Source organism: Pollachius pollachius, assembly GCF_949987615.1.
Source record: "Pollachius pollachius genome assembly, chromosome: 8".
In the NCBI taxonomy this organism is placed as follows: domain Eukaryota; kingdom Metazoa; phylum Chordata; class Actinopteri; order Gadiformes; family Gadidae; genus Pollachius; species Pollachius pollachius.
The window spans coordinates 519,882-534,061 of NC_136941.1; the positions used below are offsets into that span (position 1 = coordinate 519,882).

General features: G+C 47.8%; 1 protein-coding gene across 2 annotated transcripts in view; it reads left to right on the forward strand.

Annotated features, from left to right (window-relative positions):
- pex14 (peroxisomal biogenesis factor 14) overlaps positions 1-14,180 on the forward strand; it is a 47,873-nt gene that overhangs the window by 4,810 nt on the left and 28,883 nt on the right. The window contains exon 2 of one of the 2 annotated variants that reach the window (XM_079742419.1): positions 9,425-9,536. The exons of the other annotated variant lie outside the window; for it this stretch is intronic. Coding sequence (XP_079598545.1) covers positions 9,513-9,536 — 24 coding nt within the window. The 5' untranslated portion in view covers positions 9,425-9,512. The remainder of the gene's footprint in view (positions 1-9,424; positions 9,537-14,180) is intronic. 2 annotated transcript variants of the gene reach the window in all.

The following is a 14,180-nucleotide window of genomic DNA, read 5'->3' on the forward strand; positions in this document are numbered from 1 at the left end:
GAATTAAGTTGAGGAACTCTGGAGAGGAGGGGATTGTGGCCTGGGTCGGGGGCTGCAGTAACGGAGTGGTGTGTGGTCTGTTGCTGTTAACCTCCCCTCGTCGTTCGTCTCTTTTTCTCGTTATTTTACCCCTCCTCTCCCCAGCGGCGACTCCCTTTGACTCCCATGGATCACCATCAGACAGATGTTGCTCATGTCTCTCTCTCGCTCTGTGTCTCTGGCTCTCTGTGTCTCTCTCCCGCTCTGTGTCTCTGGCTCTCTGTCTCTCACTCTGTGTCTCTATGTATCATGGAGCTAAAGAAGTTTCCCCTTACAAGTTTTAATCTTTTATTTTATTAAAATTTGTAATATATGTTAACCTGGGTCCCTTTCTTGGTGAATGCTTCCCCAGGGGACCATGTGTTTGAGGAACGCTCCAGCTTCTCCCGACGCTAACGCACCCCTCCTGGCCTCGGCCGGTGGGCTCAACGTGTAAATCAGCCAGAACCAGAGGCAGTTCAAACAATCAAAACCTTCTCTTTTTTCTAAAGCCCATAGAGCCATAATGGAAATAACCGAAATACGTTTCCGCCCGCCACCCCCTCGATTTGATATTCATACTTTAAATTCATTTCCCCATTTCATGCACCTTTTTTTTTTTTTTTTAACCGTTATTTTAATTTCCGAGGCCTCTTGATTTCAACACTCGGCTCCAAATTAATTAGTGGGGCAGGAGGAGAGGACGCGACGGCAGGCCGTAATGAGCCTGCTAGCGAACTCTCCGTTCTGTCAAGAAACTCCGCTGCCATTCAGGCAGCCTGGGGAACCTAGCCTTCAGAGTTTTTTTCCTTTTTTTTCCTCTCCTCTTTGCTCATTACTTTAATTGTAATTGTAATCCTTTATTGGAGCTGTCTGCAGTAAAGCAGAGTTATGGCCGGAGAGGGGGCGCGGGCCGTGCAGATATTTCACGATTATTGGAAAAGACGGTCACTAGGTGGCTCCCACTAGTTCGGCCTCTCTGGTAATTACAGGGATGGGACAGGGGGTAAGCGAGGGAGACTGGGTCTCGTTGTAGGGGGATCGTGTACCAGACACATAACGAGTGTGTGGGTGGATGTAGGTGGAGGCCAGCTCATATCCTCCGGTTCTGGAGGGTAAATATTGCCAGGCCTTTTGCAGAGCGCCAACGAGGCAGATTCTCGCCGGGCGTTGAAGGTACTAAAGGGCAGCTTATGTAGAAGAAAGAAATTTCTCCATGAGGTGTTTATAGGAATACATCCCATGTCGGGATGTATTCCAGGCGTTCAAATCACAAGGTTTCGGTTTCGAGTTTTAGTCTTCTATGCAAATGTCCCGCCGTTTTCTACACGGAACGGTCGGGAACGCCTCATATAACCAGCGCCACGGCGTCGTTAAACAGCATCCCCTTCTCTAATCGATTCAGAGGCCGGACCTTTTGTCTTTGGGGCGCAGCGGAGCCGAACTCGGTGATTCTCCGTGTGACTCCTGTTTGTTTCAGTGCTTAATGACACAGAAACGACCCTCCGTTTTATTGTTGCTGTGTTGCACTTTCCTCTCTTCCCCGCCCTCCCTGCGAGCGTGGCCAGGCCGGCGTGCGGCGCCCGGCCTCCTTGGAGCCGCTCGGTATGAATCCTCACTGTCACGTCCAAGGACGCCGCGGCGCCGGGTCAGCTAATTGCTTTTATGATTATGATTTCACGTCAGATTTATCGTGCGTGCTCGGAGCACATCGCCGCAGCTCCTCTGGTACGGGGGGGGAAGGGGGGTCTGTTTACAGCGCCAGGCTCCGTTTCTTTGCCTCCTTGTTTTTTTTTTTTTGTTTTTCTTTCCAAGTGCAGTTCACACTTTTTTTTTTTGCCTGGTTGGAGAGTCGAGGCGGACAGTGGGAGAGGGGGTCGGATCACATCAGATTATCCTCCTTCGGCTGGTGTCAGCATATTTCAGATGGTTGTGAGCATGTGCAACGATTGCAGATCATAAGAAAGGCATGGGACTTGTATGGGACTTTTTTTGTGCCTTTTTCTGTCTTTTGATGTTTTTTACGAGCCATAAATCTCTCACACTCATCTCTGTTTGCAGATGAAAACATTGTGTGTGTGTGTGTGTGTGTGTGTGTGTGTTATTTTTTTTACTCATGCCAAAAATCTCAAATGAGTCGACTTCTATTTGATGTCAGTGACTCTTTTATTTTTTTCTCCCTTCCTGCCGGTCCCGCCCCCCCTCTTTGAAAGAGATGAGCACAGATGAGGCCAACCCAATGTTTTATTATTGTGTGGTTTCTTTTTTCTCGTCTCTAAGCCTCATGTGTTCAGCCGGACTTTCTGTCCGCACTTGCCAGTCCCCTCGCCAGTTGTACACTTTTTCTTTCCCTAATATCGATTTTGTCTTCCTCTTTTGAGATGAAGATGCTCCGAAGCGACTTCCCCGTCCCCGCAGTAGGAAGCAGCCCGAGGGAAGTCGTTGGTCGGCCGGCGAGGACCGGCCGTGCCCAAGAGCCGTGGTGCGGGGGTCCGCTTGGTTTTTTTATCCGTCTTGGTATCGGTCTGACCCCCCCCCGACCCCTCCGACGGAGCCACCGCGTCACTGGGGCCAGATGCACCCTGGGTACGGTTCGGTCGTTGAGGTTGTTCTGTCACCCGTCCACAGTCTGTCAGCGCGGGGCTCTGGAGCCGGGGTGATTCTGGAGGCACATCTGTGATGACGGGGGATCCAACATACCGACATGTTTAGCTTTATATATATATATCTATATTTTATATGTTTGGTCTAATGGGTCTCCTCCTCCCTCGCGCTCTCAACATGGTATCAAAGCCATTTTTAACATTTTGGTTAACTTGACCATGGTTTGTTTACACTAGCAATGCATCAACGGGTTAATGACAGCGTCATTATTGGGCCTTTGAACCGTCGGAGACGTACAGCCAGCTTCCTGTTTTCACCGTGGACACACTCATTCTGCGAGAGAGAGAGAGAGAGAGAGAGAGAGAGAGAGAGAGAGAGAGAGAGAGAGAGAGAGAGAGAGAGAGAGAGAGAGAGAGAGAGAGAGAGAGAGAGAGAGAGAGAGAGAGAGAGAGAGAGAGAGAGAGAGAGAGAGAGAGAGAGAGAGAGACTCTTGTGTCCCTGGTGTAATCAGAGCCGTCTCTCTCTCCTCTCTCTCTCCCCCCCCTCTCTCTCTCTCCGCTGTCAGGACTGCTCACATCGCTCTCTGGCCTTCCCAATGTCACTTTCAAGGCGTAATTACACAAGTTGTGTTGATTAGTATGAGAAGCAATTACACTGGCTTTCCGCTGCAAATGGGGGGTGGGTGTGGGTGGATATGATGGCGCTTGATTGACAGGAAGCATCCTGGCCTTAATAAGTAAATGACTATGGTAATTCAGGTACTGAAGCCCCTGATTTGTCAGCAACTTTCTCTATCGTTTTTTTTTTTTTAGGAGATGTCCCCTGATTTTAATGAACAGAATGTGATTGAGGCTCCTACCCCGTCAAATACACACACACACACACACACACACACACACACACACACACACACACACACACACACACACACACACACACACACACACACACACACACCTTTCTCTATCCCAACAAACACACACAACCACACACAACTTTCTCCAACCCAACACACACACACACACCTTTCTCCAACCCAACACACTCACCTTTCTCTAACCCAACACACACAACTCTGTCTCTCTCTACACACACACACACTCACACACACCTTTCTCTAACCCAACACACACAACTCTCTCTCACCCTACACACACACACACACACTCACACACACCTCTTTCTCTCTCTCTTCATCCTGCCCTCTGCTGTCTCGGCCATCCTTCCGGAGTGGTCCTGTCAGGGGAGGGGCACACGCGTTGGATTTACCAGACTTGCAGAGCATTCCCGTCATTATTTCGGTCGATGCCACGTTCTCTCTCTGTTGAGATTAGTATCAATGGTCCGAAATTAGCAACTGACATTGTGGACTAAAATGATAGACACAAAAGGCACAAAGTAAAACAAGAAGAATCACATAAAGGGCACCTTAATTAAATGCTGTTGGCCATAGGTGATATGTGTGTATTATTGGCAGATGATCTCTCTCTGTCTTCTCTCTGGTTCTTTTTCTGGGGTTGGTAACTCCAACGCTGTCCGTAGCTTTTGTCCTCTGCAGGTCAACATTATCAGTCGAGCAGGTAGAAAACTTTGTCTCCCAGTTGGGGAGCTGGGAGGGGTTGACGAGTTAATTTTAGATCCTGTTTGTACCGTGCCAGGGTCTGTTCAATTAGAAGATTGCAGGTTTAGTCAAGGCTCAGATACAGTAAGGTAAGGCACGATAATTACATAGGGCGCAGAACCTGGCACTTTACTGCTCAGGAGTCTGTAAGAAGAGTTGTTTTGTAGACACATGGACAGCCCTGAAAACAAACTCTGCTACCATAACTCGGGCATTTATGCGGCACACAGTTTACACAGCAGTGTGTGTGTGTGTTTGTATTTTTAACGACGTCACATGCAAACACGTGCATTTGATTATATGCAAACCTGTGTTGCTAAGCAGAAATTTACAGAATGATGAAATTCGAGAGTGTTCTGAGCCTTTGTTTGATAATTCTGCCCGGCTCGTTCATTAACATGGGCCGGGGGTAATCTAGCAACGGCGTGTTTGTGCGAGCGAACCCCCCCCCTATAGAGTCGTACATGCATAAATATAATAAAATAATTTGCACTTGCACTCAGGCGCCCGGCTGTAATTGATATGGATTGAATGAGTGCTGCATTGTGGAAAAGCACGCGTGGACCAAATGCTCGTTTGTCACCTCTAATAAATGTTGGAATGTAAATTATGAAGTTATGCTTCAGATGTAAATGCACTTTGTTTCAGTCCTTTAATGCAAACAAGCCACTCCAATACATTAAGAGAAGGGCGGGGGGGGGAGAGAGATGGAGGCGAACTTGGAAATCTGACTGTTTTCACAATCAATAATAAACACAAAAGGCCCGAGATGAGGGAACTTTATAACATATCTGAAGTCTGGTTCATAAATTATTGCATGAAAGCAGGCTTGTACACCAAAAATGTAAATACATTAATGTTATTAATAATGTAGTGACTAATAGTTCCATCAGGCCCGTAATAGCAGTTTAATGGAATATGACAGCAAGAATGTATTACACTTCTTCTCTTTAGACGGGACCTCACAGGGCATTTATCAGGCGTTTCTGCTCCCGTTTTTTTGATTATTTTGTTAAGCTAATTGCTTCTTTTCTCCCCTCAACGTCTTCCCTGCAAGAGGGGCATAAAAAAAAACTGGTAATGGATATTAATTAATATGTGTCTGTTTTATTTTTTTCTGCAGTTTGATGAAAAATAATGAAAGTGAATCGCTAATGGGATTCCACAGTTTCTCTGTGTGTGGCACCTCGAGATTAGGGCCTTATCTCGGGGAATCGCTGAGTAAAAACCAGAGATAGTTGTGGTGTTTCCATGGGGGGGGGGGGGGGGGGGGGGGGGGCAGAACACAAGAAACTGGGATCATTCATCTTCAAAAGCTCCTAAAAAGCAGAGTACTTAAGCCAAGCGGCTGTAACACAATTAGCTAGGGAGATGTTCGATGAGTGATACCAGCGGCGTCTTGGCAGGCTCCGCTGTGTGTGTGTGTGTGTGTGTGTGTCCATGTGTGTGTGTGTGTGTGTGTGTGTCAGTTTGACGTGCCGAAAAGTTGAGGCTTTCTCGCGCTTTTTCGCCTCTTCTTGTCTGTGCTGGGGTGGGAGGCTGATGTCGAGACCCGTCAGGGCTGACGTCATCCCAGCCTGTAACCCGCGGCCGACAAGACAGTACTTGAGATGTGCCTCTCCTCCATTCCTTTATTATCGCCTTTTCTATTTTTTCCGGCCTCCTATTCAACACCTGACAGGCTGACGACGTGCGGACATGTTGTTTCGGGGCATCATTTTTACGACCCCGATCCGAGCTTTTAAAGAAATCCGTGGTCCGGCACTTCTCGCCTTCACTCCTCCCATTAGTATTCCTTTGAGCACATCCTCCTTTTGTTAATCTTAAGAGGCCGACCTTCGGCGCCGACCGCCCCTCTAACGGCGCGTCCATAGCCTGCGAGCCCCCCCCTCCGGTTACTCCATTCCCGCTCCGAATGCCGCCTGCCAAGAGTCCTTTGTGTAGGCCAGGCAGTCCTCGCCCGCGGGGGGAGTACCTTTAACAGCTATCATTAACGGGGGGGGCACCGGTGTATGCCAGCAGTGAAACAGGCACAACTGGCACAATAAAAGAAAGAAAAAAAGACCCCAAAAGAAAGAAACAAGGCGCCAGCATCCATTGCTCAAGCCACTGGCAACAATCAACAATTATCTAACACCTGGACGGGCCCGCGGCCGGGCGCGGTGCCAGCGCTGTTGTTCTGCTCCTAATGCCGTGATTGACAGCGCGATTGGATTCATTTGAGGCTGTTTTGTTGCTCTCCGGGGCCGCTCCCACGTCGGACTACTCCCTGATTAAAACGGCCCCAGGCGGACGGACGGCTGACGGATGGACGGACGGCTGATGGATGGACGGGCGGTTGCTGGGCAGCCACGAGTTTCTTCCCGCGGAGTAAACTTGGTGTCTGCTCTGGCGGAGGGAACTTGGGAGCCCCTCGTTGGGGGGTTCGGAGGTGCGGTGTGGCCAGACTCACTAAGCGTAACGCCATCGTAACGATACGCTCCTTTCTCTCAATTCGTACCCCTTTTTCGTCTTAATTAACTGACCTGTGGTCCAAGTTATTCCCTGTACTCTACGTTACGAAACACACACTCTCCCCCTCACTCCCATTCCTAGGCTTGGATTCCTCCCCCCTGCTTACAGGCGACGACATCAAGCGTTTCCACCCAGTCATGTGGAGGGAAGTGGTTTTAGGTATCAGCCCACCCAGATAAAGCCCCCCCCAGCCGAGTGTTCCTTTTTGAAATGTGAAGAGTGGCATTGTCGAGTGTTTTTTTTTATTTGGTCTCCAAGGTCGACCCGTCGACAGAAAATGTCAGAACAGGTGTGGAGAGGCCTGCCAGCACAGCCCCCTTTCCCCCTGTAACCCCCCCACTGTGACATTGTAGTGCCCCCCCCCCTAATCTTCATTCTTATCTAAGGGGCCTTGGTTAGTTATAACACTATTAATAATAATCATTTATTGATAGACACAATCTGTCTGAGTACGCTCTGCATGTCACTGAGTTCACCTGGTAGGCATTGGTGGTTGGTGCTGATAACGTCAGAGCCCTTTGTGCTTGAAAATGAACCCATTGTGTTACGGCCCTCTGCTTTGGAGTAGGGGCCACTGTTCGGGCGGACCCTGACCCAAGCTAGACCTACGTTATTTGGGGCGGCATGTGGCTCAGGAGGTGGAGCGGGTCGGCTGGTAACCGGGAGGTTGCTAGATCGATCCCCGGCTCCTCCTAGCTCCTAGAGCGTCGAGGTGTCTGAGCGAAACTCCTCACCCTCACTGCTCCTGACCGGCTGTTTGTCACCCTGCGTGGTGGACTCTGATGTCGGTGTGTGAGGGTGTGCAAGAATGGGTGAATGTTTTGAGCGGCCTCTGGTTAGAAAAGCGCTTTCAGTGGGCACTGGTTAGAAAAGCTTTTTACTTTTTTACCATTTACCGTTTCAAACAGGGCGGCCGTTTTCTGCAGAGCTGCCGGTCATCGGGACAATAGTCTTACATTGAACAAACAACATCATATTATCGGCCTTACTGCAGTGGAATTCAGTTTTGAAAAGGCCCCACCAGATATTTATTTTGAATAGGTATACAGTAAAAGCATGTCGCTAAACCTGCTCATTTTGGCTGAACTTTCTGTTAAGGACAGGCCGTTTCACAAACAGGAGTGGCGTAAGCAAACTGCTGCACGTCATTTATTTTAAACACTCTGTGGTTGAATAAGGGCTGACATTTGCCTTCGACAGCTGTCAAATTCCTCTGAAACCTCGCCGGCCAAATGTTTAAAGTTCTTCTGAAACAATTTCATCCGTATCAAAATCCGACGCTCGTTCTCGGCTGAGGTTGTCAGAATCCTTTTTGCTTCAGCTTTGACATTGACTACTCTTTGCAATATATATATATAAAGTTCATGTTGCCAACATTTTTCTGTGTCACTTAGCTGTGATCGAGAACATACTCTGCCTGTTTTCTGTTGCCAAAGCCAACAGAAAGCCCACGGCCTCAGGTTGTAAGTGCCCTCACCCTCTTTGTGATGGCTCCTTCAGACAGACTCGAAACACCGCCGTAGATGTGTGGCCCATTGTCTTGGCAACTGTGTCTAAATGTCTCTTGACAGGCCTCTGAGGCAGACCCGCCCCCTCCATACCCCCCCTCCTCTTTCGCACACACAGACATTACCACTCGTGACCAGTAGATGGCGATGTTAATCTTCCCTGGCTGTGGTAGTGCCTGGCTCCCATCTCCCACCACCTCTTCCTTCTGTGTGTTTCTGTGTGTGTGTGTGTGTGTGTGTGTGTGTGTGTGTGTGTGTGTGTGTGTGTTTTGTTGTGTGTGTGTGAGAGAAGCGGGGTCTCTCGGCCCGTGCGGGAAGGGTCACGCCACCAATTCCAAGCCCTCTTTTTTTGAAGACCATGAAATTGTTGATCCAAGACGCGCGATTAGCGTATGCAGGCCATTGACTGGCGAGAGGGTTTATGCAAGATTATAATGTCACTGGAATGTCACAATCTGTCTAGCAATGTCTTCGTGGGCACCCTCTCACAGTGGCAGAAGAAATAATTTGATCAATAACAGGATCTCTCTCTGTCTCGTTCTCTCGTATGGTCTCTCTCTGGTATTGTCTCTCTCTCTCTCTCTCTCTCTCTCTCTCTCTCTCTCTCTCTCTCTCTCTCTCTCTCTCTCTCTCTCTCTCTCTCTCTCTCTCTCTCTAGTGTTGCCTCATTAGACCCTGTTGGCATGTGGGGAACACTGCACTTGAGGGCCATGCCAACTTTGGGCATTTTCAGTCCAGGTTCTCTGCTTCATTTGCCAAACGCGTGTGTGTGTGTTTGAGGAGGGGTGGGTTAACCGAGAGAGCACCAAGCTTGTCAATGTACATTCCTCGTGATGGAGAGGGCTTGTGGGGGGACGGGGGATGGGGGACTGGGGGGAGGGGGGCGTCCTCGTCTTCTCCCATCACAATACAACTTCTGGGGCCCGTCTCGGCGGCCCCGCGTCGCAGGGCCACCGATGCCCCTTGTGCTTTGCCTCAATCAGCTAATTGGATGTGAAACACTGGGGGTGTCTTAATGATACGAAGGGCGCTGGATAGCGGACCGCGGCAGTTCTAAAGTACGCCTTTGTGTTGTGTTGACATGTCGTTGGAGCCGGTAGAGCCGTTGTCTGGATGAAACCTGTTTACCGAAGGCTTTTGTGTTTTTTTTTTTTTATAGGAAGCTGTTTTCTGAGGGCTGGGAGACGGCATTACTCATGTAACAAGGACATGATGGTGCATCTCGGACCAGATCCCTTTAATGCAGCATGCTCTCCTTCTTTCCCTACTTTGTGTGTATTAATTGTGGTGGATATGAGGCATAGCGCCAGCTTGTATAAGAGCAGTGACATTGATCATAGATCTACAGCCTTTTATGAATAGAAGTCTGTAGGAGGCCTGCAGTAAACTAGTGGTTGAATCTTTTTTTGCCTGAAACTGGTGAGTGAGTGACTGGGGTTGGAGGTTGCAGAGTATGCATTGAAGCCGACCTTGGCGTAGATGCATTCTACGTATTAAACCACGCATGCAGCTGTCCGTCACAGAATGCCATCATTGACTGTAAAGGGGGAAAAAAAGAAAAGCTTCAAATTACAGGAAAGAGGCACTGCATTAAAGAACAGAGGAGATCGATGGCAGTACATTAAATTTTACGCGAATGAAAAAAAATCAACTAATTAAAATTGATTACTCCTGCTTTGTAAAAGTGTTTCTGAATTAAATTATTGTATGAAAACATTTTGACCAATCGTGGAGCCAAGGAAGTATCCATTACTGGATTGCAGTGGAGGAAAAGGGGGCTGCAATGTTTTGTGGTGGCTGAGTAGTTTGTTGTGCTACACTGCGTACCCGCCCCCCCTTACCCCCACTCCCGTCCACCCCTGACCCCCTGCTGCTAAAGTGCCACAGTTTAATCTCCGATGACCCTTATCTCTCCGGGCGCTCCCCCCTGCCCCCCTGAATCTTGCTTTGGGCCTTTTACCTGAATTAAAAGGATTTTGTGGTGTGATCTACTCTCTGGCATTTTTTCCTATTTCTTGGGGGGGCCCAAAGTGAGTGAAGGCGAGGTGTCAGTGACAGCGGCCCTGGTCTTTAGTCATGGGGGCCCGTGGGACTGCCCCTATCCAAACAGTCATCAGTCTCAGCGGTTTAGAGGGGGCCGGAGCCCGCGGCCACCGGGCTGACAGCCGCACACAGGGGCGACGTCAGCCCATAGCTCTCCCTCTGGTTAATATCTGCCGGGGAACCGCGGGTTTCTCTTAGGTCCTCCGGTCCCTGCGGAGCAGAGGGAATCTATCCCCCTCCGGTGGATCCCACCGACCTTCTTTTAAAAGAAGTACCTCAGTACATTAATTTAATAGATTTGAGGCAGTTTACGTTTACTGCATTTGTAACGGTTCCTTGAATCTTATGAGAAACTGTAGTCTGGAGAAACCTTATCTAAATTCAACTCCAATTCAAACGGGAGCTTAGGGGGTAACACACTAAATGTTATCGGTATTATAAGTGGATCAGTGGTACTTCAGCACTGAGCAGTGAGCACATGTGCTTTACCACAACTGTGACTATTTATTGCTCTGCCTGTTTTTATTTAATTGGAACATTTGCCAAAGTATTTGCCAAGAACCACAACATGCCTGCCAATTTTTTTGCCAACACTTTTCGGTGTATTCACTAATTCCTTTTGTTTTTCAATTTGTAGTCTATACATCTTCAGTATTATATCTTGATTTGTCCTTCCAGCAAGACTTTAGACAGGTAAAAATCTTTTCTCCTCAATGGAAAGTTTTGCTCTGCGTCAATGGTGGTCTGACTAGAGCCTGATTAAATAGGAAAAGAAACAATCAGTGATGTGCCTTTAATGTCAATATCCCAGGCCACGGGTCCGCTGTCACCGATGCCACGGTTATTTTTAAACCTTTTGCTCTGCAAAGTCGATGGAGTTTTCCATAACCTGTTTTTACCCATCCGAGCGTAGACTCTCGGCCTTTCATTTCTGGAATTGGGACCACTCAATAAAGAATAACCACATTTTGGGATCATGGGTCTGAAGCCCTATGCACTGTCCCTCTGTGATCATTCTGCCAGACGCACACGTGGGACTGTTCCTACCGTATAGTTTGTCATTAGCAGTGAAAGACAAACTCTGACCGGGGACCGGTGCTCGCTTCTTTCATGCAATTTGACTACTGTGTTTTGATTGGGCGGGGGTAGAAGTTAATTATGCGTCAACAGGCCATGGATGGTTCTGTGTTTCAACCTTCGCCCCTGTCGGCAGCGCCGGTCGATCTAGTGTGGACTTGGGGGGGGGGGGGGGGGCAGGCTAAATGCTGGGCCCCCACCTCCCTCTGTGGTGTGGCTGGGGTCACCCCTTCCTCATCTCAGCTCCCACGGGGCCGTGCTTCCCCACGCCAAAGGTCACGTTATGCAGGGAAAGACATCTCTATTAGAAGGGCATTCAGGCGCCGTTCGTTCAAACAAAGATTAAAAGGCGTTGCTGTGCGCGTTGTGTGGTGAGTACACTAAAGGAAACACAATCTGTCTATTAAAACCTCCACTTTTTTTTTTTTTGCGGGAAAAACAGTGGGGTTAATACGTTTAAGACAGCTGCCCAGTAAACCACCTAATTAATATCAAGCTTCATTCTTTTTGAGCGTCTCTCTTGGTTTTGCACTCTTTTAGGACTGCCCGGCTTTGTTTAGGGCTGAAACTGGAGACTCGCCTAACGCAATTTCTTCCCATGTCTATCAAGCTGTTATTATATCAGAGGCACTTCTCCACAAATGTACAGGCCAGGGCAATTTGGAATGAATTGATTCACACTGAGACTAAATCCTATACTTGCTAATGATTTCCTTTTAGTCCTCACCCCCCAATGTCCCCTCCCTCGCCCCTTCCACCCCCTTCGAGATTGCTCCCTGATCCTCTTTTTGTCTTAATTATTGACACATAAAGAGGGGTTTCTTTTGGACGAGAAGAAGCAAGGGGTAAGGGGACGTTTAACATTTCGAGTTTTATTAAATAGTTAATAAAATAAAGTGAATAATTTATGCTTAACTTAATTCTTCCAATGTTCTATCATGCATTTGGGCAGCTCCTGGAGGAGATTAAACTGGCATGGAGCCCTGATGGAAAGTAATGAAAAAAACCATTGGTGACTGAAAGTACAGCAACATTAACACCATACGGCTCCCTTTGAAAGAAATGGTCACGTCATGTGTAAGTCAAGTTTACAAAAGTAGCCTAGAGTTGGATCTTACCGGCCAGGCTCAATGTTGGCTGAGGTCCATGGCAGTTTAAGACACAGACGTAGATGTAGTTAAGACGTAGAGCAAGACTGTTGCTCTTACGCACACAAGCACCCCCCCGCACCATCTGAACCTTTTAGCAGTTTTATAATTGAGCAAATAAGGTTAAAGAAATGTGTTCGCTCTGTGCAGACAGGACTTCAGATCAGTCCGTCCGCTGGTCTCAGGAGCAACATGGACATGGAGAGACCCCAGTACAAGTCAATACCCCTACATATGCAAATCAAAAGATATGCCTCCTCTGTAGTGAGGAATGCCTAGCATCTGTAATGTGTAACATTGTGTTGCTTGTCTGTTATCTTTGGTTGTCTCTATTCGGCTGTAGCGGTTTTCTTCTTTAATTCTTCCGACTTACTAGTAAGGGTAAAATTACTTGTTCCATGAATTCCCCATGGCGTCCACCCACGTGGTCGAAGGTAATTGGATTTCTTGTTCATTTCTCACAAGTCAGGCCGGCAAAAAACACAACAACTCACAATTGGAATTTTGAGACAAGTGCATTGTTAAGTCTTGCCCAACTCAAACTCAATAATATTGCTGTAATCTTGTCCGTTCATCAACTTCCCCCCTCTTTAAGTGTGTTAGTTAATGTTATCTCTTCCTGTGATTGAGTTTTGAGCTCTTTTTCAGCTTTACCTGACACTTTATTGGTTATTTGGTTTGTAAAGATTATCAGTGTTAACATGGAGCACTTTGGTGCATTAGCAGTGCTAGCTTTACGAGAGACCAAAGATCCTAATTGTTGTGCTAACCAAAACGTATTTACCGGTATTCAGAAAAGCAAACAACCCTTCTTTTGTTCCATCCACTTGAGATGACACGGATCAGCTAAATGTGCTAAGATGCAGCTGAGCTCCCTTTAAGAATAACGTGCTATCCTACACTAGGACTACCCTGATCCATACGTCAATAACAAGACAAGACTGAAATCTGCACAATGTGGTTATAATTGATTGAGGTGTCTGGTTGGAACTTGTGCAAAGCATCTATGTCATCTGCCAAGAAGTGCACTTTTCCACTCCCCGAAGATCTACCACTACAATTTTAACCAAATGGATGTTTGGCTGCCGAGCTAGATGTGGTATTTTTATTAAGATGTCCTACTTACGCCTATTAACATTGGCAGCATTCTCTTTTTTGTCAATATACGGTATTGAAAATGGATGAAAATTTAAAATGGTGTATCTCTAGTTCAGCAGATTCATCCACTTAGGGGCCCGCATTATACCGCATTATATTGTTTATTACATTTTTAGCCGGGCTTATTATCCAGCAATTCCACATTAGATCATCGCTTTGACTTTAAACGGTGAAAGCTATTCTAGGGGGAGCAGGATTGGTATTGCCTTGTTATCAAAGGGGAATATTTTGTCCCAATGTTTTTACACTTATCGGTTAGCCCAGAACATCCAGTCGGGGTTGGGGGGGGGGGGGGGGGGGCCACCATGCAAATGGTTTAATCTGCTTGTCACAACGGAGGTTCCGGGTGGCTGACTTTAATAAGCCCCGGGCGGGGACCGGAGCGGTGCATTCCGGGCCCCCCTCACGCGGCTCCAAAGGTCACGCTAATGTCACGCCGACGCCACAGATCTGCGCTCTTCATTTGCGCCGACAGTGAACTTGCGTGTT